This window comes from Erpetoichthys calabaricus, chromosome 8 (genome assembly GCF_900747795.2).
Source record: "Erpetoichthys calabaricus chromosome 8, fErpCal1.3, whole genome shotgun sequence".
Lineage (NCBI taxonomy): Eukaryota > Metazoa > Chordata > Cladistia > Polypteriformes > Polypteridae > Erpetoichthys > Erpetoichthys calabaricus.
In genome coordinates this window covers 185,245,064-185,272,602 of record NC_041401.2, presented here as the reverse complement: position 1 = coordinate 185,272,602, position 27,539 = coordinate 185,245,064, and the positions used below count along the sequence as shown (strand labels likewise).

Below are 27,539 nucleotides of genomic sequence, written 5' to 3'. Positions count from 1 at the left end.
CAGCACAAACCCTGACTTAATCATTTTTAACGTGAAAAGATGCCAACAGAAGATTCAGATTCAATGAAAGAACTAGGTGTTACAATCCCTGTTATTTGCGTCGCTTCTAATGGGGGAAATCTTGAGGGATGGCTTCTATGAAGAATGGCATCCAAGAGGACACATCGTCAGTTGTGTGCCTCAACTTCACCGGGTGTTTCGGTCTTTTATCACAAGACACCCTCTGTTGAGGCAGGCCCACCACAGGTTGATCAAGCCTGGGCGTGTGTCTAGCAGTTAGCTAATCACCTTAGCTGCCCAAGTGATGTCATTCCTCTTCAGCCATAGCCAATGACTGGTCCTCTCAGCAGTGTTAGCCAAATCTCTGATAGCCTGTCAATGGGCCTGTCCCCTAACTCCAACCTCTCTAAGAAGCTTCGCTGTTGTACTGGCAACAAAGCCCCTACACCCTACCTCCACCGGGCACACCTTGATCTTCCAGCCTCTGTCCTCCGCCTCAGCTGCTAAGCAGCTTCTTACGTTCAAAGGCTTCCTCAATGGCATCCTCCCACGGTACCGTCAGCTCGATGACGTAAGCAAGTTTTCGGAAGTTAGACCAAAGGATGAGGTCTGGTCGCAGAGTAGTTGTTACGATCTCTGTGGGGAAGATGAGCCTCTGATCCAAGTCAACGTGCATCTGCCAATCCCTGGCTACCTTCAGCGGTCCCAGATCCGGGGTTGAATGGGTAGTCCTCTGCTTGTCCCCCTCCTGGACAGATTCTGGTGGGTACTGGCGCACCTCCTGGTTGGTGAAAGTTTGGGCGTTGATGGATTCCCTCTTGCACTCAACTTTCTCAGCTAGACACCTGAGGACCTGGTTGTGTCTCCATGTGTATCTGCCTTGAGTGAGGCTAGTCCTACAACCAACCGGAATGTGCTTAAGTGTTGCTGGGACTGTACACAAGGGGCAAGATGGGTCCTTTCCAAACCACAGCTGCAGATTTATGGGGGAAGGCAGCACATCATATGTGGCTCGGATGATGAAGCTCAGCCTGTTGGACTCCATTCCCCAGAGTTCCCTCCATGTGAGTTTCCTCTTTTCAACACACTCCCACTTCATCCAGCGGCCCTGCTTGGCCTGCGCTACAGCTCTGGCACGCCTGGCTGCTTCCTCCTGTCGACGCACCTCCTCCACCACCATGTTTTGACGTTTGGTTGCAGATGCCTGTTGCCAGAGAGGTGTTACTGCTCCAAAACCAATGCCTCCTATGCCCTGTTGGATGTGACCCACAACGTCACGATGGAGAAGAGCAGATTTGGCCTGTAGCACAGAAGAGAAGAAGCGGGCTGCTAGGGTGGAGAAAAGAAGAGCTGCTCAGGAAGCAGCGAGTGCATCAACCTCTGAGCAAAGGAATGGTAAACGTACAGAGAAAGAGGATGAAAACTAGGAACGCTCAAGTCAAGTTTATTCACTGCACGTTATCGTTATAGCAGTGCGCCATTACTGGTACTATAATAAAAACATACATTTGATTTGAGTCTGTAAATTTTGGCTACTTGTATAAGTTAGCGCTTTTTTTTTTATTATTATTCAGTTTTATTCTGTCAGTGACGTTCACGTAGTACACTGTTGGGCAACTGGTGCACCGTGGAATTTTCTAGGGGGGCCGCGAAAACTTTTGTAAAATATTTAAAATTGCTAGTGTTTTTGAACTTTTGGAAGCTCTTATCTCTGTGAGCAAGGTTTTTCAACACTTACAGAAATGAAGTCTAAGAAACGCGAGAGACTTCAAATGATCGACAAGGAAATGCGCGTCTGTCTTTCGAAAATTGATCCCGCGTCAATTTCATATGTGCTGAAAAACAATCTCAACGTTCACATTAATTAAATTTAAGATTTATCCTTTGATTCCTTTATTAATAAAATGTCTTTCAAACTTGTAAAATTGACTGTTGTCATTGGCGATAGTCCATAGATTGTGTCGTCACGACTTGATTTATGGGCATTCCCTCAGGTGCACCGCGAAAGAAAATTTTTGGATTTAGTGCGCCGCAACTCGAAAAAGGTTTGCCTTTCGCTGATGTAGTACAACGAACTTGCCTTTCCCTCTCTGAGTTGATGGCGTTTATCTCCATTGTTTTCACCAGAGCAGTGATGACCACAGTTGGTGCTGTGATTGATGTCTGCTCAGAACTATTTGTTGTACCGGCAATCAAAAATACGTTGCCCCGTGACTATCATGTGGCATTTATGCTTTGACAACAAAGACACCCGTGCAGAACCTCTGAAAAATGACAGATTTGCATGTGCATGTGCAACGCTACTCCTTATTTAGGAAAAGATCCCAGTTGTCCCACTGGAGAAAGACTTTGCGAGACTGTGGTCATAAAACCGTTTCTGGACAAAGGCAGAACCGTAACAATTGACAACTACTGCATGGCACTGCCAGATCGAAACACTAGCGTGGAGAATTGCACATGTATTGAGTTTAGCTGCAGGTGGAAGTTCACATCCTACTTTATGGTGCCAAGCAGATATTATTGGGGGGGGGGGGGGGGGGTGTTATTTAGCCAGCGAAGGTCAAAGTGTGTCTCATGTCATCTTCAAGAGCAGCAGCAGGGTGCAGCTTTAAAACGCCTCGTCGTTATTCATGTTTCACCAAACCCGAGCCCTGACGAGGTCACCGTACCTTGACGCAGTCTCCCGTTGTGACCTCACATACTGCAAGGAGGGAAGATTTCTGGTTTCTGTCCAGCCATCTGACGGCGGTCTTGTTGCTGTTAATCCATTTTACCATCGTAATGTAATAATCGCTGAAAGAAAAACATTTCGTAAAAAGCAGTTAAGAGCTCATCTCTGAAAAGAGCCAAAATAATGCATATCAGCAATGGTGTTGAACCAAACTTGGCTGCTTGCAACATTTTTTTTTTTGGTTTTCTTTGCAATGTCGGCTCTCCTGTGGAGAGACCGGTAATCTGCCTGGCCTACATCTGTCATTCAGACTTTTAATGCAAAGAACGCTGGGTGCAGCGGGGTGAGGATTTCTGCAGGTTTTTGTTTTATAAATGCCTCGCGCTTTTGCGTGTGTTTTGACAGGTTAACTAATTTACAGTTTTTGTGTCTGGTGGTCTGGTCGTATGACAAATATAACAACATGAAACAAAACATACATTTCTGATGCCTTCGTACTTCATTTTATAGACTCTGGAACTAAGGGTGTGTGATGGACAATGGGGTGTCTGCCTGCCCCAAACCCCGACACGAACACACACTCTCTCTCCACAATATTCTCTTCTCCTTCCACAATACTCTCTCACAACCGGACTGCCCTCCTCCAGTCAAGTGTTGCTCTACGGTCCTCCCAGCTCCAACTCCCTTTTACTAATGACCCAGTGCCAGGGCGAAAGTACTTCTTGGTCATACAGAAGTCCCATTTTAGGAAGCACATCTCCCAACAGCACCCCCTTGTGGCACCCATGGAGCTGTATTCCTGGACTCCATCTCCCTGCCCTCCTCCAGTTGAGTGTTGACCTACATCCTCCCAGCTGGACGAGGGAGTGCGGCCCCTTTTATTAAGGACCCGGGAGTACTTCCGGTGCCAGGGAAGTACTTCCCGGACATACGGAAGTCCCATTTTAAGGGAGTGCATGCCCCCTTGTGGCACTAAAAGGTATTGCTGGACTACATTTCCCAGCATTCCCTACTGGTTCCCAAATGGGTGCCGATACGGAGGGCTGCTGCCATCTCCTGTTCTGGGGGAATAAAAAGTCCCCAGCAATATCTTCCACTTCCAGTGGGCTGTTCGTTCATCTCCTCCAGCTTTCACTTCCGGGTCTGGCTCCTTCCATTGTCTTGTTCGGGATGCCCATCTGCTTGTTCAGAGCCTCCTGTCCGCTTAAAGAACCATCCCCTTCTTTGGTCAGGGTGCCCATCCATCCCGTGTGGTATTTGCAGGTGTTGTACCATGTTGGCCATTATGGATCATTACACTGGTCTACAAAAAAATATTTTTTGTTTGCTTCTGGGAACTTCAGAGCATCTCTTTATTAAGTTTTTTACACTGATTTCATATATGAAATCGAAATTAAGCTAGCACGTCAGGTTTTTGAAATACACATCATTAACCTTTTGACACTTTTGAATATTAATATATCAACACAATATCTGGATTTTGGACTCTGTCCCACCAAAATTGTTTTGATGTGTTTATTCTGAAAACAAACCAGAAGATGATACCAGAGACACGTTAAAGGATCCATCCATCCATCCATTATCCAACCCGCTGAATCCGAACACAGGGTCACGGGGGTCTGCTGGAGCCAATCCCAGCTAACACAGGGCACGAACCAATCCCGGGCAGGGTGCCAACCCACCGCAGGACACACACAAACACATCCACACACCAAGCACACACTAGGGACAATTTAGAATCGCCAATCTACCTAACCTGCATGTCTTTGGACTGTGGGAGGAAACCGGAGCGCCCGGAGGAAACCCATGCAGACACGGGGAGAACATGCAAACTCCATGCAGGGAGGACCCGGGAATCAAACCCAGGTCCCCAGGTCTCCCAACTGCGAGGCAGCAGCGCTACCCACTGCGCCACCGTGCCACCCTACGTTAAAGGATATTTATGTCAATTTACCTCAATATAAAAGTGAGGTCAGCGTGCCCAAAAATGTTGGAGGCCCTCACTTTTGCGCTTGTACTGCACATCCATCTCTCTTTGCAAGAACCAACAGCAGTCTCCCATCATGCTCGGAGTGAATTTTCCCCGATATCAGTTTTCCATCACCGTTGTATCTTGATGAAATCTTTCCCCATGCTCATCTCTGACATCGCCCAGATTTGGTGAAAAAAAGTCGAGATGAGAATGTAAAGAATGCATCTTCAGTGACATTCAGGCTCCCATAAGCTAATATACTTTCAGCAGGTTCTCCACAAGCTCAGCATTATTCTCTGCTCTGTGACTGCCAAGAAAATTCTGGACAACCCGCCCGAATGAGGGTGCTGATTCAGTGGGCTTCAGTTTCCTTTTGAACTCATCGTCAAGCATCAGTTCACAGATTTCAGGGCCAACAAAAACACCTTCTTTAATTTTGGCTTCACTTTTCTCGAGACCAAACTTATTTCTTAAAAGCTGAAATGCATCGCCGTTTCTGTTCATCGCCTTGACAAAATTTTCAAAGTAATGGTGAATCGAACGGACGAAATGTCCTGAAATGTAATGTTATGTTTAACAGTAAAACCTCAACCTACTGCACCGTCACGACTGAGTTGTGTCATTATGCTTTAGAGTCGTATAAGACCTGGTAATCAGTAACAAATATTTTTTTTTGCTAATTAAAATGAATAATTTTTAAATAAAATTAATAATGACAAGGCAAACAAGTCAGGCGTGTGGCGAATTCTTTTATCTCAATGGCATCCCTAGTGGAATTACCGGCGTTTATCAAAATGGTTATCCGCCTTTACTGTCCAGTCACCCTAGTTGTCCAAGATTTGGAACATCATAACTAAAAAACGAGACAATGCTCGATGAAAACGGTTTTCAGATCTGGAGTCAGCAAGTGAAACCTGATAAAGTAAAGGTGAAAGACTCCCAGTAGCAAAATGCTTGTTGACCAGTTTAATCATAGTATATTATACTGTACTGCGGTGGGTTGGCACCCTGCCCAGGATTGTTTCCTGCCTTGTGCCCTGTGTTGGCTGGGATTGGCTCCAGCAGACCCCCGTGACCCTGTGTTTGGATTCAGCGGGTTGGAAAATGGATGGATGGATATTATACTGTAGACTCAAAATGTGTGTAAGCCGCTGGAAGACTCAGGCCACTCTATGAAACTTGCTTCTTCTAGTTCAATCCTCGGTGGTGCACTTGTTAGAATAAGTCATCTCCAGGGTCCTCAGTTTGCATCCTGTAGTCTGGTCATAATTTTGTTAGGAATGGCACCTTTTATTCATGTATTTTGTGTCTCCTGCCTGAACTAAAATTCATTTTGACTTCTTGTTAATGGTTTTCACACATGTGGTGCACCTTGTCAGAGCCTACTTTGAAAAGTGTGTCATTACTATTCCGCTGAAATTTTGAGGATAGTTACTTGGGTGTCACCATGGAAACCTTGCCCATGATGCACTGGGAGCATGCGACAGGTGACATTATTGACACGACTGTGTAAAGGGCACCGTGTGCCTTTGCAGCTTATCCATCCATCCATTTTCCAACCCGCTGAATCCGAACACAGGGTCACGGGTGTCTGCTGGAGCCAATCCCAGCCAACACAGGGCACAAAGCAGGAGCCGATCCCGGGCAGGGTGCCAACCCCCCGCAGCCTTATGATTATTGTCATTTTTGGTTTTTGGCTCCTGACAACAGAAATTACAGTAGCTTTGTACTTTTGACTTTGATATTTTGGCTAAGGGCGGCATGATGGCGCAGTCGTAGCGTTGCTGCCTCGCACTAAGGAGACCGAGGTTCATGGCTGGTGACTCCTTCAGAGTTCGATTTACAAATATATGAACCCCATAATGTTGCTTATTCACTATTCAATTGGCACCATGCACATTGACTACTGGGGCAGCATGGTGGTGCAGTGGTAGCGCTGCTGCCTCACAGTAAGGAGACCTGGGTTCACTTCCCAGGTCATCCTTATGTGGAGTTTGCATGTTCTCCCCGTGTCTGCATGGGTTTCCTCCAGTGCTCCTGTTCCCTCCCACAGTCCAAAGACATGCAGGTTAGGTGCATTGGCGGTCCGAAATTGTCCCTAGTGTGTGCTTGTTGTGTGTGTGTGTGCGCTCCCTGCGGTGGGCTGGTGCCCTGCCTGGGGTTTGTTTCCTGCCTTGTGCCCTGTGTTGGCTGGGATTGGCTCCAGCAGACCCCCATGACCCTGTAGTTAGGATAGAGCGGATTGGATAATGGATGGATGGATGAATATTTTGGTTAGCAATTTGTTTTCATAGACTTTCTTTCTGATTTCTAGTAACAACCCTGCCCATTAATAACCACATCATTTTCAACGGGTCATCGCTCAAAAGATTTTTTTTACCGACTACTGTAAATTCCATGGATGATACATGGGCATCCCGTCAGTGATAGAGGGGGCTTCTTAGAAAAATGCATGTACTGGGTGAAGCTGGGCTGTCCATTTAGGACAGCCGCAGGATTACATGGAATATGGAGTGTGGAAGTGTAGCCCAGTCGGGGTTCTTGGGTGCCACCAGAGGGTGCTGCCAAGGGATAACACCCCTGGTGTTCATATACTCCTTACAGGCCAATGTCCTAACACTGGAAGCATTCCTGGGTCTGGCTTTAAAGGCTTTTATTCTCAGGGTGAATCATTATCTGAGAACAAGATACATGATTGTCATTCATTTGATTTGCAAACCGAATCATTACCCAAGAACAAGGCACATGATTCTCACTCGATTCTCCGACTGAATTACTATCTGAGAACGAGGCACACAATTCTCATTCATTTCATCCTCAGACTGAATCTGATCAGAAAGCAGGAGACAGAGCTGGAGGTGGCAGAGTTAAAGATGCTAAGATTTTGCATTGGGTGTGACGAGGATGGACAGGATTAGAAATGAGGACATTAGAGGGTCAGCTCAGGTTGGACGGTTGGGAGACAAAGTCAGAGAGGTGAGATTGCATTGGTTTGGACATGTGCAGAGGAGAGATGAGGGGTGTACTGGGAGAAGGATGTTAAGAATAGAGCTGCCAGGCAAGAGGAGAAGAGGAAGGCCTAAGCGAAGGTTTATGGATGTGGTGAGAGAGGACATGCAGGTGATGGGTATAACAGAGCAAGATGGCGAGGACAGAAACATATGGAAGAAGACGATCTGCAGTGGCAACCCCTAACGGGAGCAGCCGAAAGAAGAAGACACATGATTCTCATCATTTGATTCATGAATTGAATCATTACCCAAGAATGAGTCACACAATTCTCATCCGTTTGATTTTCAGACTGAATCATTATCTGAGAACAAGGCATGTAATTCTCATTCACTTAATTTGTAAACTAAATCATTACCCGAGAATGAGGCACGTGATTCTCATTCATTTGATTCTTGAACTGAATCATTACCCGAGAATGAGGCACATGAATTTCACTTATTGGATTTGCAAACCTACGGTGGGTTGGCACCCTGCCCGGGATTGGTTCCTGCCTTGTGCCCTGTGTTGGCTGGGATTGGCTCCAGCAGACCCCCGTGACCCTGTGTTTGGATTCAGCGGGTTGGAAAATGGATGGATGGATGGATTTGCAAACTGAATCATTACCCAAGAATGAGACAAACAATTCTTGTTCATTTCATTCTTGGACTGAATCATCACCCAAGAACGAGGCACATGATTCTCATTCATTTGATTCTCAGCCTGAATTGTTATTCAAGAATGAGGCACGTGATTCTCATCCATTTGATTTGAAACTGAATTATTACCTAAGAACGAGGCACGATTCTTGTCCATTTCATTCTCAGAACGAATCATTACCCAAGAATGAGCCACACAATTCTCATCCATTTGATTTTCAAACTGAATCATTATCTGAGAACAAGGCATGTGATTCTCATCCATTTGATTTGAAAACTGAATCATTACCTAAGAATGAGACAAACCATTCTTGTCCATTTCATTCTCAGAATAAATCATTACCCAAGAATGCAGCACACGATTCTGATTCTCATTTGATTCTTGAAGTTAATCATTACCCGAGAATGAGGCACATGAATTTCACTTATTGGATTTGCAAACTGAATCATTACCCGAGAATGAGGCACACAATTCTTGTCCATTTATTTTTCAAACTGAATCATTATCTGAGAACAAGGCATGTGATTCTCATTCATTTAATTTGTAAACTGAATCATTACCCGAGAATGAGGCAAACAATTCTTGTTCATTTCATTCTTGGACAGAATCATCACCCAAGAACGAGGCACATGATTCTCATTCATTTGATTCTCAGCCTGAATTGTTATTCAAGAATGAGGCACCTGATTCTCATCCATTTGATTTGCAAAATGAATTATTAACCAAGAATGAGGCACGATTCTTGTCCATTTCATCCTCAGAATGAATCATTACCCAAGAATGAAGCACACGTTTCTGATTCTCATTTGATTCTTGAACTGAATCATTACCCGAGAATGAGGCACACGATTCTCGTTCGTTTGATTCTCAGACTGAATCATTACCTGAGAATGAGGCACATGACTCTCACTCATTTGTGTTATGGTATACTAGATAGTTAGATCGGTGTTGTCACAGCCATGGGGCTGAGCAGATGCCATAACAGGATGTAATACAGCCAGTCAGCACCGACTCCATGATGCACCTGTAAGGCTGATTATCAGAGACAGAAACATCCAGGCTTTCTACGGATGCCCAAGGAAGTAAAGGCTTTAGTGAGCAAATCAGCGCTTAGCAGATACACCTTTGGCAGCCATGATGGCCTTTAATCTGTGTGCACAGTCTCCTGAGGAATATATATTTCTGGAAAATCACCTCAAATTATATATTTTTTTAAGCAAAAAGCGACTTACTAAACTGATGTTTAGCATTAAATGCCTCTCTTACTGTAATCATTATCATCATGCGCACCAGGCCATGGCTAGCAGATATGTAAGTGCTCATTTGTCATCTCAGAATAGACACTTTTCATCTCGGGTAGAGTGCAGAAATCCTCTCGTCGCAAATTATGCAAGACACGGCACCGTGGTCTACACCGTGACGTCCTGCAGCTGCACTCCAGCACACTCCGTGTGGCGTTTGACAGGGTAGCTAACAGCTGGGCTGCCAAGCTGCTGATTTATATGTCATCGACGCACAGAGGAGTTCACGAGGGCCGATTTCATTAGCCCAATTCTCACATCAGTAAAAATGCCAACTGAGTGTGGCAGTTATAAAATAAAATAAAAAAAAAAGGAAAATAAAACACAATGCTGATTCACAACTGTTCTGATAGAAAGCCTCGGCCTTGACATTAGCATCTCACATCTTTCTGCCTGGTAATCTTCATTATGTGAAATGGAAGCCTGGGGGCACTGGGTCTTTCCGGTGGGTTGTTTCCCTCCTGCTTGTTCTGACAGCTGTAATCATTGTGTTTTATTAAGATCAATAAATATCTCGATGTTGTGTTTGTTTCACCAACTTGGTATCATTCTGGGTTGTTGAAGTCTAACAAAATGGGGGTATTCTGATTCCTTAATGGTGACGCTGAGTTACCCACTTTGACTCACATTTTTATTTCAATTATTATTTTACAAAATACATTGAACGTTCTTGGCATGCGGCCCATAAAATCAGCCCAAAAAATGAAAAAATAAAGCTTAGGGTGGTGCTAAGAAAGAAACAGGAGAACAAAACACAACAAAACAACAGGTTCAGTGTCAGGAAGCCTAACTACGGTATACAGTACTAGAGATATGCAAGCCAAAGTGATGAATCTTCCAGAATTTGGTACAAGGATTTCTACACTCGACCCGAGATGAAACGCGCACTTACTTATTGGCTAGCCATGGCACGTTTCTTTATGACTATTTAATGCACTGGTGAGACCACATCAGGAAGTAATGGGTGCAGTTCTGGTCACCAAGCTTCAAGAAAGACATAGCAGCACTTGAAGCCATGCAGAGGAGAGCGACAAGGCACATCCCAGGCAGTGAGGTGCGCTGAGGTTCATGGCTGGTGACTCCTTCAGAGTTCGATTTACAAATATATGAACCCCATAATGTCGCTTATTCACTATTGAATTGGCAGCATGCACATTGACTACTGGGGCGGCACGGTGGTGCAGTGGTAGCGCTGCTGCCTCACAGTAAGGAGACCTGGGTTCACTTCCCAGGTCATCCTTATGTGGAGTTTGCATGTTCTCCCCGTGTCTGCATGGGTTTCCTCTGGGTGCTCCTGTTCCCTCCCTCAGTCCAAAGACATGCAGGTTAGGTGCATTGGCGATCCAGTGTGTGCTTGGTGTGTGTGTGTGTGTGTGTGTGTGCGCTCCCTGCGGTGGGTTGGCACCCTGCCCGGGGGTTTTTTCTTGCCTTGCGCCCTGTGTTGGCTGGGATTGGCTCCAACAGACCCCCGTGACCCTGTAGTTAGGATAGAGCGGATTGGATAATGGATGGATGGATTAATATTTTGGCTAGCAATTTGGTTTCATAGACTTTCTAGTGTGTGCGTGTGTGTGTCCTGCAGTGTGCTGGCGCCCTGTGTTGGCTGGGATTGGCTCCAGCAGACCCCCGTGACCCTGCGTTCGGATTCAGCGGGTTGGAAAATGGATGGATGGATAGACTTTTCAGAATGGCATTTTAGGTTAGTTGTGCCACGTATAGGCATCACGGTGGTGCAGTGGTAGCGCTGCTGCCTCACAGTAAGGAGACCTGGGTTTGCTTCCTGGGTCCTCCCTGCATGGAGTTTGCATGTTCTCCCCATGTCTGCATGGGTTTCCTCCCACAGTCCAAAGACATGCAGGTTAGGTGCATTGGTGATCCTAAATTGTCTCTAGTGTGTGTTTGGTGTGTCTGTGTGTGTGTCCTGCGGTGGGCTGGCGCCCTGCCTGGGGTTTGTTCCTGCCATGCGCCCTGTGTTGGCTGGGATTGGCTCCCCGTGACACTGTGTTAGGATATAGAGGGTTGGATGTTGACTGACTGACTGTCATTGACTACTGGTTGTGTTTCATATCTCGTCAGCATTCTTTACACACACATAGATAAGGTACATGTTTAAAAAGGACGTGACATTTAAAAGAGAGAGAGCAGAGAGAGCGCATTTGCTCCACACCCTCCATTTAGAATGTGTTTTAAATTCAATACAAATGAAAATATAGAGTGGTGTTGTTTTTAAAAGCTTTTAATTCTTATGCTTTAATCAATTTTAATCCAGACTGTTCAACAAAAGAATAACAAGGAAAACAAAAGAATATTTCATTTAAGGTCAAATTGTAGTTTTTAAATATTGGATTTTGTTTTTCTTAGTCTGATCCCATTTTTTGTAAAATTGAAAACTGTTTATGGTCTTACCTTTATTTGTAAATGAAGTCCATGCGCCTATCCTTCTCCACAAAAATTTCTTGCAAAAGTCCTCCTTATTTTCCTTTAGTCTTAAAAGTCTTAATCTTCAATTTAGGCAGTCAGTCGGAACAAAAAAATAAAAATAAATGGACCGCTGCGGTGCTCTTGACTTCCTGATATCGCTAACTTATTGAATGCCTTTTAATTAATATATCTATCTCATATAGTGCTTTTATATAGTAATTTCCCTTTGAGAAGAAATAAAGTTCTATCTATCTATCTATCTATCTATCTATCTATCTATCTATCTATCTATCTATCTATCTATCTATCTATCTATCTATCTATCTATCTATCTATCTATCTATCTATCTATCTATCTATCTATCTATCTATAAAGTGAAATGAAAAGCCCACCACTAATGTCTCAGTTGACCAGGGGTCTCAGAATCAGATTCTGAAAAGCTGCGATGGCTGCAGGTTCTCATGTCAACCCCTTTTCTAGTCAGTCAGTCATTGTCCAACCTGCTATATCCTAACACAGGGTCATGTGGGGTCTGCTGGAGCCAATCCCAGCCAGCACAGGCAGGAACAAATTCCGGGCTGGGCGCCATCTCACCACAGGGCACTGTAGCAGTAGGGGGCGCTAGAGCTCCCTTGAACCCACAGATACCACTCCAAACACCTGGTAAAACTATAATTATTATTTATTTTATAATAATAATGTGCATAAAGCACCCTCCACTCCACACTACACATACAAGTACACTTTCACCAATAACAATAATCAATCTTCCTCTCCCAGACACTTCGCCACCCTACCTCCCAGCTCAGCTCAGCGTCTGGGCTTTCCCACAGTCCTTTTATATTCCCTGACCCGGAAGTGTTTCCCATCCTACAGTCCATGTGATTTCTGATCACTTCCAGGTCAGATTAAAAGTCCTTCTCTTCAACCCGGAAACACGTTGTTCCTTCTGGTCATATGATCATGACGTGCTTCCAGGTTATAGGGCTCATATAAGTCCTTGAGCCTCCCTGCAGCGTCCTCTGGTGGGCCCCACGGTGTCCAGCAGTGTTGGGAATAAAAACTCCATTGTCCATAATTCCCTGCTGGTCTTCGGGGCCCTTCCATGCTACAGGGAGGGCTCCATCTAGCGGCCTGGGGGGTATTGTCCAGGATGAACAGCCGGCCATCTCCCACAGCACACACACACCAAGCACACACTAGGGACATTTTATAATCGCCAATGCACCTAACCTGCATGTCTTTGGACTGTGGGAGGAAACCCACGCAGACACGGGGAGAACATGCAAACTCCACGCAGGGAGGACTTGGGAAGCGAACGCGGGTCTCCTAAATGCAAGGCAGCAGCGCTACCCACTGCACCACCCTACCATCCATCCATCCATTTTCCAACCCGTTGAATCTGAACACAGGGTCACGGGGGTCTGCTGGAGCCAATCCCAGCCAACACAGGGCACAAGGCAGGAACCAATCCCGGACAGGGTGCCAACCCACCGCAGGACACACACAAACACACCCACACACCAAGCACACTCTAGGGCCAATTTAGAATCGCCAATCCACCTAACCTGCATGTCTTTGTACTGTGGGAGGAAACCCACGCAGACACGGGGAGAACAGGCAAACTTCACGCAGGGAGGACTTGGGAAGCGAACCCGGGTCTCCTAACTGCAAGGCAGCAGCGCTACCACTGAGCCACCCTACCCCTTTTCTAATTATTTTTAAATTATTGACACTAAAGACAAGACAAACTTTCTTCCTCAATATTAATCAACTCGTTTTCTAAGAGTCAGGACCCCAAACTGCTCTTCTTCTTTCTTTTTTTCTTTTCCTTTAATAGCTGCCAATCAGCACTGAGATGCAAAGCAGGCCAAGAGCTAAGCAACTAAATTGGTCCCATTTGCATCCATTTGTTTGCTCATTAAATACAGTAACATCTGCTTTAATAAAATACTTGAAAGAATGAGGAATACGGAGCTGCAGAACATTTGGATGATACTCTTAGAAAAAGGAAATGAGCAATATTTAGAAATGATCGTAGCAAAATAAGAGCACTACCATGAATTAAATCATATTTCACCCAACAGCAAATTAAGAAGCTTATTGCATAAAAACCCTCCAGTCACTGCAGCCCCCCAAGAATGGAGTCTGATGCCCTGCAATAGAGTATACACTGCACATACAGTGCCTTCCATAATGTGTGGGACACATTTTATCTTGATTTGCCCCTCTGCTCCACAGTTTAATCACATTGTGATTAAAAGTTGACTTGGCAGACTTTCATTTATTTGCACTTAACCCTTTTTCTACACGGTCCACCCACCCCCCATTTCAGGGCACCATTAGATAGATAGATAGATAGATAGATAGATAGATAGATAGATAGATAGATAGATAGATAGATAGATAGATAGATAGATAGATAGATAGATAGATAGATAGATAGATAGATAGATAGATACTTTATTAATCCCAAGGGGAAATTCACACACACATATAGTCATACACGGAGCTGCTGAAAAGGCTGCCACTCTCGGCGGCGCCGGATGTTAGAAGATGGCACTATGGCATTATGTGTGGACACAGCAATGGCAGGTCTATTAAAGCCATTGTCATATTTAGTTCTTTGTCGCATATCCCAGCATGCAGTGACTGCTTGAAGTCTGCGATTCATCAGCATCACCAGGTACCGAGGGATCTTCTCTGGTGTTGCTCTGCCCAACCTCTAATGCAGCCATCTTCAGCTCCTGCTTGTTTTGGTGGGCTTGTCCCCATAAGTTTTCTCTTCAGCATATGGAAGTCCTGCTCAATTAGATTGAAATCGGGTGACTGGTTTCGCCATTCAAGAATTTCCCATTGTTTAGCTTTGATAATCACCTGTGTGGCCTCAGCAGTGTGTTAGGCTTGCCCAGTGAGTTTGTTGGCCTTGACTGGAACTCGAGTAGATCAGATGTTTCTACACACCTCAGAATTCATTATGCGTCTGCCGTCAGCAGTTCCATCATCACTGAAGAGAAGTGTGCCAGGATCTATGGCAGCCATACATGCCTAAGCCAGAACATCCCCAGCACTGCCATGTTTAACAGATGAGGTGGTCTGATTTGGATCTCGGGCAGTTCCTTGCCATCTCCACACTTTGCTCTTTGCCATCACTCTGATGCAGGTTCATCTTTGTCTCGTCTGCCCCCAAGACCTTTTCCCAGAATTCTGCAGGGTCTTGTAAGTCCTGTTTCACAAACTGTAATCTGTTTTTAATGTCAAAGTAGGCTGCGCGTTTTGCAGCTGATAATGGTGAGAAGTCGGGGGAAATACAAATAAGATTATTTTCAAATATAATCTCTTGCTTGTGTCTGAGAAGTGCCATCACATCACGCTTACATCGTAGTCGCTCGAAGCGGACAATAAAAGACCTAGGTTTAAAGATACTTGATCTGTATGTGCGATAAGAAGCTGCTATCTCAATGTCGAGTTTAAAATCATCTCCAATTATTTTAGACAGTAATTCTACTGCAGATTTCACTGGGCTTGAGCTTTCTCGTTTCTCAGGTATACCCTCAATTCATATATTATTTCTTCTGTACCCATCTTCCAGGGCCGCAAGGCTGTCTCCAAGTTTTTTGCATTCGGAATTCGCAGCTGTGGCTTTTTCATCTGCGTTAGACGCCAATTGTTCCGCTGTTTCAACTCGAGCCGTGAATGCCTGCTTAACGTTATCCAGCTGATCTGTAACGTCATTAATCTGGTCGGCAAGCATTTTCAGTTTGGATCTATTTTCTCCAACATGCCTTTAAAGTTCACGTCAAAACGTTTAAATAGACGCATTTCCCGGTCTTTGTTATCCTTTTTAATCTCGATGATATCCTTCTTAAGCTCACTGTTAGCCTTCTTAAGCTCCACAAACTGTAATCTGGCCGTCTTGTTTTTGTGGTTTGCATCTTGCAATGTGTCCTCGGTGTTTCTGGTCGTGAAGTCTTCTGGTGATAGTCGTCTCTGACACACACATCGGCCCCCTGAAGACTGTTTCTGATCTGTCAGACAAGGGGCCTTTTCTTGACCATAGTGAGCAGTGGAGGTCTTCCTTGGCCTAGCAGTCCCTTTGTGATTACTGAGCCCACCAGTGTGGTCTTTCTTCTTCATGATATTCCAAACAGTTGATTTCGGTCATCCTCAGGTTTTACTGAGGTCTCCAATGGTTTGAGTCTTGTGTTTCAGCCTCATGGTGGCTTCTTTGACTTTCACTTGTCCTCACGTTGACCAATGGCAACTCCAGACTCCAAAGGGTAAAAGCAAGCTGAGGTATCTTATGAAGCAATGAAACCCACCTGAGGAATCACAAACATCAATTGTCCCATACATTATGGTGCCCTGACATGCGGGCACTGTGTACAAGAAAGTGTTGTGTGACCGAAAATGAATGCAAACCCCTTTAAATAAAAGTCTGCAGTGTGCACTTTAATCACAATGTCTGAATGGTTTGATTTGTACTTTTAAACTGTGGCGCAGAGGGTGAAATCAAAGAAAAACGAGTCTTTATCCCAAACATTATAGGGGGCTACTGTATGGATTTGATTTTTTTTTTCTATTATTTGATTTTGATTTGATATACTCTGTTAATCCCCGAGGAGAAATTGTCTTTTCTTATGGCCTTTGGAGGTCAGAGCGCAGGGTCAGCCATTGTACAGCACCCCTGGAGCAATTCTCAGTTTAGGGCCCAACGGAGTAGGATCCCTTCTGGCAGTAACAAGATTTGAACAGGCAACTTTCCAGATAACATTGCAGATCCTTAGCCACAGAGCCACCACTATGTATATCTGCACACTGGAGTACCTGAATATTTTAAACCTACTATTTCTTTATTTTTTGGATTGCCCTTGTATCTATCATTTCATATTTATCTTTTGTATTCTATGTTGTCCCTGTATGTTTCACCAACACCCATCCATTATCCAACCCACTATATACTAACTGCAGGGTCACGGGGGCCTGCTGGAGCCAATCCCATCCAACACAGTGCGCAAAGCAGGAAACAAACCCCAGGCAGGGCGCCAGCCCACCGCAGTGCACCAACACCATCAAGACAAATTCCTATTAGACATTAGTGCAGCTGGCCAATAAAGTGGATTCTGATTCTGATAAGGTAAAGGCAGCATGGGAAAAAAGAGTAGCCATAGAAATTCACACTAGAGTTATATCTTGTATGTCATTCCCTTCTGTCAGCATGTCGTTCTCTATTGTGGACTTTAGTGACTATTTAATCAGGAGTCACCTGCTTTTGAAGGATGCTGGAGGCCTCAGTTCCACGGTGTCTGCCAGCCCCTGCACTTTTACCACATAGAGCTTCACGGAAGGGTTAGTCTGGCCAGCCTAAGAGAAGAGAAATGACAAATTAATTAAGAGACGTGTACTATCTATCTATCTATCTATCTATCTATCTATCTATCTATCTATCTATCTATCTATCTATCTATCTATCTATCTATCTATCTATCTATCTATCTATCTATCTATCTATCTATCTATCTATCTATCTATCTATCTATCTATCTATCTATCTATCTATCTAATCCTGCCTACTACACTTATTAAAATCTATCTATCTATCTATCTATCTATCTATCTATCTATCTATCTATCTATCTATCTATCTATCTATCTATCTATCTATCTATCTATCTATCTATCTATCTAATCCTGCCTACTACACTTATTAAAATCTATCTATTTATCTATCTAATCCTGCCTACTACACTTATTAAAATCTATCTATCTATCTATCTATCTATCTATCTATCTATCTATCTATCTATCTATCTATCTATCTATCTATCTATCTATCTATCTATCTATCTATCTATCTATCTATCTATCTATCTATCTATCTAGAGTCGTGGCCAAAAGTGTTGAGAATGACCCAGGTATTGGTTTTCACAAAGTGTGCTGCTTCAGTGTTTTTAGATCTTTATGTCAGATGTTTTTATGGTGTACTGAAGTAGAATTACGAGCATTTCAGAAGTTTCAAAGGCTTTAATTGACAATTCCATTTAGTTTATGCAGTCCATATTTGCAGTGTTGGCCCTTCTTTCTTTTTCAAAACCTCTGCAATTCACTCTGGCAGACTGCCAGTCAACTTCTGGGCCCAATCCTGACTAATGGCAGCCCATTCTTGCATCATCAATGCTTGGACTTTGTCAGAATTGGTGGGTTTTTGCTTGTCCACCTGCTGCTTCTTGAGGATTGACCACAAGTTCTCAATGGAATTAAAGGTCTGGGGAGTTTCCTGGCCATGGACCCCAAATTCGATGTTTTAATTCCCCGAGCCACTTAGTTATCACTTTTGCCTTATGGCCCGGTGCTCCATCATGCTGGCAAAGGCATTGTGGGTCACCAAACTGTTCTTGTATGGTTGGGAGAAGTTGCTCTCAAAGGATGTTTTGGTCCCATTCTTTATTCATGGCTGTGTTCTTAGATACAATTGTGAGTGAGCCTTCTGTCTTGGCTGAGAAGCAACCCCACGTGACATGAATGGTCTCAGGATGCTTTACTGTTGGCCTGACACAGGACTGATGGTAGAGCCACTCACCGTTTCTTCTCAAACAATCAGAAAGGGGATTCATCAGGGAAAATGACTTGACCCCAGCAGTCCTCAGCAGTCCAATCCCAGAATATCATTCTGTCCCGGAGGTTTTTCTTGGCTTCTTTGCTGCCCTTCTTGACACCCACCAGGCCATCCTCCAAAAGTCTTCACCTCACTCCCATCTATCTCCTGCCATTCCTGAGTAAGCTCTGCACTGGTGGTGCCAACAGCTGAATCAACTTTAGGAGATGGTCCTGTCGCTTGCTGGACTTTCTTGGGCACCCTGAAGCCTTCTTTTCAACAATTGACCCTCTCTATTGTAACTCAATCAGCATGACAGAGTGATCTCCAGCCTCACCCTCGTCGACACTCTCACCCGAGTTAACGAGAGGACCACTGAAATGACGTCAGCAGGTCCTTTTGTGGCAGGGCTGACATGCAGTGGAAACGGGTTTTTTGGGATTGAGTTCATTTTCATGCAATGAAGGACTTTAAAATGAATTGCAATTCATCTGATCACTCTTCAGAACATTCTGGAGTAGATGCAAATTGCCATCATAAAAACTGAAAATTAATATTTGTGTCATTCACGAAACCTTTGGACCTGACTGTAAGATTTAAAATTTACTTTTTTCCTGATCAACTTTTTATTGAAATTGCAGTAATGCATATGCACATACAGTAAGCCATGAATAAAAAAGAACAACAAGGTAGAAACATAACAAGACCTACCGTTGAGGACAGGGGATTGTGGGTATCATGGTTTTATGATTCTGTATAGAAACACATTCACACTATTCATAAACACATCTCCATAGAATAAAACCAAACAAATCATGCGTACCTTCAAAAATACTCATATAATAAATATAAGGGCCACACAGATGGATGGGCAGCACAACCAGCAGAGGGATAGGTTCCTTACTCAGATTTGAGGCTCCAGATGGATGGACAAACACAATATGAGAGTCAGTGTGTCCCTACCCTTTGACTACACTATTGGATTTTAATTTAACAGGCGCCGCTACAGGAAGCCAATGTAGTGATCACGCTAGTGAGGGATAACAGAGGTTCAGACACACACACACGGATACAGAGGAACGGCGCCAAAGTCACACGTAGGGCGACAGGTATCATATATTTTATCTTCGACAGGTAACACGACTAGCATAACACATTCTGCTAATTCCTAAAACCAGCGCCTGCTCAAAGGTTTATAGATTTTGGGAGTTGGAAGTTTCAATAAGGGAGTCTGAGGATTGAATGGAGGTGGGCAGTCAGTTCCTCCACCCAGGAGGTTTACATGAAAAGTCTGGACAGAGATTGGATACCATACAGTGGTGGCATCACTAGATGTCATTCACCAGCAGAACTGAGTGGTCTAGAAGGAGTGTAGGATCTCACCAGTGTCTCCCTACCCTTTGACTGCTCTATTGGATTTGAATTTAAAGAATCCAATGTGGTGATCATGCAAGTGAGAGATAAGAGAGGTTCAAACAGACGTACAGATACAGAGGAATAGTGCCAAAGTCACACGGAGAAGGACAGAAATCATATATTTTGTCCTCGAAAGGTAACACGGCTGGTATTACACATTCTGTAATTTCCTAAAACCAGCGCCAGCTCAAAGGTTTTTAGGTTTTGGGAGCTGGAAGTTTGTTAAACACAATATGAGAATTGGTGTCTCCCTACCCTTTGACTACTCTATTGGATTTGAATTTAACAGGCGCCACTACAGGAAGCCAAAGTAGTGATCAAGCTAATGAGGGATAACAGAGGTTCAGACACACACACACACACACACACACACACGGATACAGAAGAAAGGCGGTAAAGTCACACGTAGGGCGACAGGTATCATATATTTTGTCATCGACAGGTAACAGGACTAGTATAACACATTCTGCTAATTTCTAAAACCAGCACCTGCTTGAAGGTTTATAGATTTTGGGAGTTGGAAGTTTCTTAAACACAATGAGGAAGTCGGAGGATTGAATGGTGGTGGGCAGTTACTTCCTCCATCCAGGAGCTATACGTGAAAAGAGTCTGGACGGGGCTGGATACCATACAGAGGTGGAATCACTAGATATAATTCACCAGCAGAACTGAGTGGTCGAGAAGGAGCGTAGGATCTCACCAGTGTCTCCCTACCCTTTGACTACTCTATTGGATTTTAATTTAACAGGCGCCACTACAGGAAGCCAATGTAGTGATTGTGCTAGTGTGCGATAACAGAGGTTCAGACACACACACACGGATACAGAGGAACGGCGCTAAAGTCACACGTAGGGCGACAGGTATCATATATTTTATCTTCGACAGGTAACACGACTAGCATAACACATTCTGCTAATTCCTAAAACCAGCGCCTGCTCGAAGGTTTATAGATTTTGGGAGTTGGAAGTTTCTTAAACACAATAAGGAAGTCGGAGGACTGAATGGTGATGGGCAGTCAGTTCCTCCACCCAGGAGCTACACAGTATGTGAAAAGTTTGGACGAGGATTGGATACCATACAGAGGTGACATCACTAGATGTCATTCACCAGTAGAATTGAGTGGTCGAGAAGGAGTGTAGGATCTCACCAGTGTCTCCCTACCCTTTGACTCCTCTATTGGATTTGAATTTAAAGAATCCAATGTGGTGATCATGCTAGTGAGGTATAAGAGAGGTTCAGACAGACGCACAGATACAGAGGAACAATGCCAAAGTCACACGGAGAAGGACAGCAATCATATATTTTGTCTTCGAAAGGTAACATGGCTGGTATAACACATTCTGTTCATTTCTAAAACCAATGCCAGCTTGAAGGTTTTTAGGTTTTGGGAGCTGGAAGTTTGTTAAACACAATATGAGAATTGGTGCCTTCCTACTCTTTGTCTTCTCTATTGGATTTGAATTTAACAGGCGCCGATACAGGAAGCCAATGTAGTGATGATGCTAGTGAGGGATAACAGAGGTTCAGACACACACACACACGGATACAGAGGAAAGGTGGCAAAGTCACACGTAGGGCGACAGATATCATATATTTTGTCTTCGACAGGTAACACGACTAGTATAACACATTCTGCTAATTCCTAAAACCAGCGCCTGCTCGAAAGTTTATAGATTTTGGGAGTTGGAAGTTTCTTAAACACAATAAGGGAGTCGGAGGATTGAATAGAGGTGGGCAGTCAGTTCCTTCACCCAGGAGCTATACGTGAAAAGAGTCTGGACGGGGATTGGATACCATACAGAGGTGGCATCACTAGATGTAATTCACCAGCAGAACTGAGTGGTCGAGAAGGAGTGTAAGATCTCACCAGTGTCTCCCTACCCTTTGACTGCTCTATTGGATTTGAATTTAAAGAATCCAATGTGGTGATCATGCAAGTGAGAGATAAGAGAGGTTCAAACAGACGCACAGATACAGAGGAACAATGCCAAAGTCACACGGAGAAGGACAGAAATCATATATTTTGTCCTCGAAAGGTAACACGGCTGGTATTACACATTCTGTTAATTCCTAAAACCAGCGCAAGCTTGAAGGTTTTTAAGTTTTGGGAGCTGGAAGTTTGTTAAACACAATATGAGAATTGATGTCTCCCTACCCTTTGACTACTCTATTTGATTTGAATTTAACAGGCGCCACTACAGGAAGCCAATGTAGTGATTGTGCTAGTGTGCGATAACAGAGGTTCAGACACACACACACAGATACAGAGGAATGGTGCCAAAGTCACACGTAGGGCAACAGGTATCATATATTTTATCTTCGACAGGTAACACGACTAGCATACTGTACCACATTCTGCTAATTCCTAAAACCAGCGCCTGCTTGAAGGTTTATAGATTTTGGGAGTTGGAAGTTTCTTAAACACAATAAGGAAGTCGGAGGATTGAATGGTGGTGGGCAGTTACTTCCTCCATCCAGGAGCTATACGTGAAAAGAGTCTGGACGGGGATTGGATACCATACAGAGGTGGCATCACTAGATGTAATTCACCAGCAGAACTGAGTGGTCGAGAAGGAGCGTAGGATCTCACCAGTGTCTCCCTACTCTTTGACTACACTATTGGATTTTAATTTAACAGGCGCCACTACAGGAAGCCAATGTAGTGATCGCGCTAGTGTGGGATAAGAGAGATTCAGACACACACACACGGATACAGAGGAAATGCGGTGAAGTCACACATACTGTGACAGATATCATATATTTTGTCTTCGAAAGGTAACATGGCTAGTATAACACATTCTGCTAATTACTAAAACCAGTGCCAGCTTGAAGGTTTTTAGGTTTTGGGAGCTGGAAGTTTGTTAAACACAATATGAGAGTCGGTGTCTCCCTACTCTTTGACTACTCTATTGGATTTGAATTTAACAAGCGCCGCTACAAGAATCCAATGCAGTGATTGTGCTTGTGTGGGATAAGAGAGGTTCAGACACACACACAGATACAGAGGAATGGCGCCGAAGTCACACATACGGTGACGGATATTATATATTTTGTCTTCAACAGGTAACACCGCTAGTATAACACATTCTATTAATTCCTAAAACCAGCGCCTGCTCGAAGGTTTTTTGGTTTCGGGAGTCGAAAGTTTCATAGCAGGAGGCCCTCTAACCAGACTAGCAATTCCACTTGTTTCTTACTAAAGAGCTTAAGAAAATGTAGAAAAGATCAAAAGAACATTTCTTCTAAAGAATGGAATGGATTTGAAGGTTTCAGGCCTTGCGTCCTCTTTACTGAACCTGAAGCCATTGAAAGTCGCTTGAAAGGACGAGAAATGCACCGACACTGGCATCTCAAAAAGAAAAGGGCCATTTTGTGCTATCCTTCAAAGAGCTTTGTAAAAGTGAATGCAGGAGGGAAAAAAAGGCCTACTTTTATCAGGCCATGCATCTCATTCATCTTTTAATGCACTCGGAGTAGGATGCCATCTTATAGATGTTGGTAGAATATTTATGAGAGTACCATTAGAAACATCGAAACCTGAATCAAGTCCTGATGCCTTTTATCTGTTGAACAGATTGTAAGGAGACTATGTTTGAATGTCGGAATAAAATCTTTAGTTTACATTTTAGAGCTGGCTAAAGCAAGAGATTCTTTAATCAGTTGATTGTCATTTTAGTAGAGGCTTTTATTTATATTCAATTGCTGTGACCCTGAATTTTACTATGTGAGTTTGAAAACGTTATAATAAGTTACATTCAGAAATCAGATGAAGCGAGAGATGTATGAATAAAAACTCTCATTATTTAATAACTAAAAAAAAAAGTCAAACCCTCGTGTGTCTCTAACAACGATATTTTCTGTAATATATTTATTTTCCACCTCCATCGTAATTCATATTTAGATTTACATATACATTTACACTTATTTGCTTAGCAGACGCTTTTACCCGAAGTGACTTACAGAAGAGGTCAGCATAATTGAGTAAATATCACTCTAGAATCAAGTGTGACAGAACAAGGGTACAAAATCGATCACCGCAACTGAAGAGCTCAGAACAAAACACAAGCGAGTTACGATTCCAAGGTTACAAATTCCAGTTAGGCAGAAATTCACCAAAGAAGGGAGTCTGCAAAGGTTTCTTAAACACAATAAGGAAGTTGGACATTTGAATGGAAGTGGGTAGCATGTTCCACCAGCCAGGAGCTACACATGATTGGACTTGAATTGGATACCAGACAGAGGTGGCATCACTAAATGCCATTCATCAGCAAACCTGAGTGGCCAAGAAGGAGCAAAGGATCTCACCAGTGTCTCCCTACCCTTTTGGATTTGAATTTAATAGGCGCCGCTAGAGAAAGCATATGCAGTGATTGTGCTAGTGTCTCCCTACCCTTTGACTACTCTATTGGACAGGGGTCTCCAACATGTCGCTCGCGAGCTACCGGTAGCTCGCCACCCCTTTCCAAGCAGCTTGCCAAAGGGTTAAAGAATCCTCCATAAATTTGAAAACCTGATTAGTCAAATTAGGGGTGGGCTGATCTTTCCAAAAAATCATATCACGATCCTTTTAACACAAAATCACGACCCACAATCTGAATTGCAATCTATCTTTTCAATGTGGCATACATTTAAGAGAATATCCGGACTGAAACTCATCAAAACATAAGTAACACTTTATTTTAAATATCAAACAAAGTTGAATTTAATTGTTCTCTCGTTCGCTAGCTAAGCGGAGTTAAGGTACACACCCCGAAGCTGGCGAGTGAGTTAGGAAGGCCCCGCTCACACTCCCCTCTGCCCGCTGCATCTCACTTGGATTCGCGCAAATAAATCGGTACCGCCAGCGAACTCTGATACATAGCGAAATGAGAGAAGTCGCAAAATCAACTGGAATGTTCAAGCAAATTATAGAAAAAAACCCAATCTAAATCCATTAAGTAGTTCTCTCGTGAAAAACGGTCAGACACATACACAGACAGACATTGGATTTTATATGTTATCTCTTATATATATTTCTCTTCTGGTTCGTCCTGCTTCCACTGCAAAACCGGTCTTGCCCACACACAGCCGACACAGCATTTCTCGATTCCTATTCGTCCACTTCCAAACCCTTCCCCACGCTGCCAGCGGCTCCTCTTCAAAACAGGTCCCGCCGACACTGCATTTCTCGACAAGCTACTGAAGTACGCTTGCAAAATAAAGCAAACTCTGCATTAGGCGAAAATGTATTTCTCCAGCTAGATTCCATGCTCAGAACCATCAACCCCTTTGCTAAATCATACAAACACGTGCATGAAATCGATTTGCATCTATTCCATAGGCAACTCCTGTAAACAGATTTCCACGCTCATTATGAATTGCGATCCTATAGTTTACCCACATTTATTCCCTTACGGAGACATTGGCTGGCACAAAGATTTACAACATGTTCCTGATAAAAGAAGAGCCAAGCGAATAAGGCTTACTCAATGCCATTTTTACGTGTACAGATTAGCAATGAGGAATACATTTAGTATTTTCCACTCCAGCGGCAAGCTATTCCAACAGTATGTCATAGATGCGTAAATTAAAACAGACGGCGTGCATCTCAACTATCTCAGATTACATCAACAAGATCTGTGCGTGGAACAATACAAAGGACTATCAGACACGCTGCAAGCAAACGCTGAAAATAACAACGTTCGTGTAGGCAAAATGATCATATTACTGTCCACATTTCCAGGAAGTCCAAGATACATGCAACAAAACTATCTGGATGCCATGGCCATAATACGTCAATTCGGAAAGCCTCATTTATTTATCACTTTCACATGTAATCCTGCTTGGCCGGAAATTCTACATGCACTGTCAGATACCCAAAGACCAGAGCACAGACCATATATTGTAGTACGAGTCTTTTGGATTAAGCTGAGGGAATTACTTAGAGACATTCTACAACAGCATCTTTTTGGGGTTGTTATTGATTGTATTTACGTAGTTGAATTTCAGAAGTGTGGCCTTCCTCATGCGTACATGCTGTTTACTCTTCACAATAATTCTAACAACCAGTCTTCAGCCACAGTCAGTTGTACGTGGCTTTTTCTAGGGTTAGATCTTTCGACTCATTATCTGTCGTCTCCACCAAAACACCTATTCACAACTGCGTCTTTCAAGAAGTATTTATTTCTTCTTGATTTCTGAATTCTTTTCTCACCATTTTCCGTTCCTATTCTTTCACCGCCATATGCTACGACGGGCGTCGGCTATATATTAGTAAACCTTCAAAATAATGTGCAGTTAAAGACTCAACAGCATTCTCAGCATTTCTGGAGCTTAGTACAGCCAGATAACTATAAGAATCTTCACCAAGCAGCTAAGAAAATGTCTGCTTTGTTTGGGTCTCCATACCTCTGTGAGTCTGATGTGAATGTCATGAAATCAAAGTTCAAAACAAGACTGACAGACGAACATTGAAATGACTCCAGAAGAGTGAACCTAAGGGGGCTCCACTCCACCAGACATCTGCCTCTCTTGTTGAGTGTTGTGATATGAGATTTTGCATATAACTTGATAAATATTTTGTATGTCTTTATTTCTAACATAGGCAAAGCAATGTCATATTAGTGTTACATTATGTGAGAAGCATTCATTTTTACAACCTTCCCCCCACCAGGAATGGGTCTCTTTGAATTTTATGACAGGATTTGGGGGATGCGCCTTAAACCAGTTTGATAAGTGTTTCTCTGCTAAGGTCTCTCAAACCCCGTAAGAAAGCCAAGCTGCCTAACTGCCAAGCTTTACCCTAACATATGGTTTTGGGGGATGGCAGATGTTAAGATGTTTTCTGTTCCCCCATTGGTCTGAAGTATGGCTGTTTGGAATTGGCTTGTATCAGAAGTCTTTAAGTACCGTGATGTCCTATTGGCTCTAGGGGTTGGACAGAACATCTATAAATCTGCTTGCTTAACCTCACTCTCTCTCTCTTACTAATATCTGATGAAGAAGCATCTCTTACCAAACTGATGAACTGAAAGGACAATACAATGGAGAGCACAGCTTGGCAGCCATATTGAACAGACATGTGGCTGAAAGCTGACCACAAATGAACTCGAGACATTTTTAAGTAACTAACAAGTCTGTGTGCCGCCTGAAACTACACATCACCATTTAATCAGGTTTTATGGTTGCCAATATTCAAATGCACTTTGCATATTGTTATTATTTATGAATATTACCAATAATACATTGTTTAAATTGTAATTTAACTCCTGCTTGTATTTTACTATACCTAATTGCCTGAGGTTATAGATATAGAAGGGAAGGTGGGGAGAAGTTATCTTCTTCTATATACGCTACCGTGGCTGTTCGTTTGTCTGTCCAGGATTTTAAATCACCTGTAGCTCGCAAACTGTTTCACCTATTGACTTGAAATTTGGTACACATATACTACATGACGTCTACTATCCACTTTCGGGGTGAAGATTTTATTACTCTTTTTATTTTTATTTTATTGTAGAATCAACGGTCGGCTGTGC

The 27,539-nt window shown here is 43.4% G+C and overlaps 2 protein-coding genes across 4 annotated transcripts in view; both read right to left on the bottom strand.

Annotated features, from left to right (window-relative positions):
- ccdc93 (coiled-coil domain containing 93) overlaps positions 1-27,539 on the bottom strand; it is an 876,647-nt gene that overhangs the window by 225,470 nt on the left and 623,638 nt on the right. The window lies entirely within an intron of this gene.
- The window catches only part of LOC114656664 (inactive dipeptidyl peptidase 10-like), a 284,823-nt gene that overhangs the window by 109,584 nt on the left and 147,700 nt on the right, over positions 1-27,539 (bottom strand). The window contains exons 8-9 of the mRNA XM_051930750.1: positions 17,281-17,378; positions 2,670-2,793 (exon numbers count right to left, since the gene is read on the bottom strand). Coding sequence (XP_051786710.1) covers positions 2,670-2,793; positions 17,281-17,378 — 222 coding nt within the window. The remainder of the gene's footprint in view (positions 1-2,669; positions 2,794-17,280; positions 17,379-27,539) is intronic.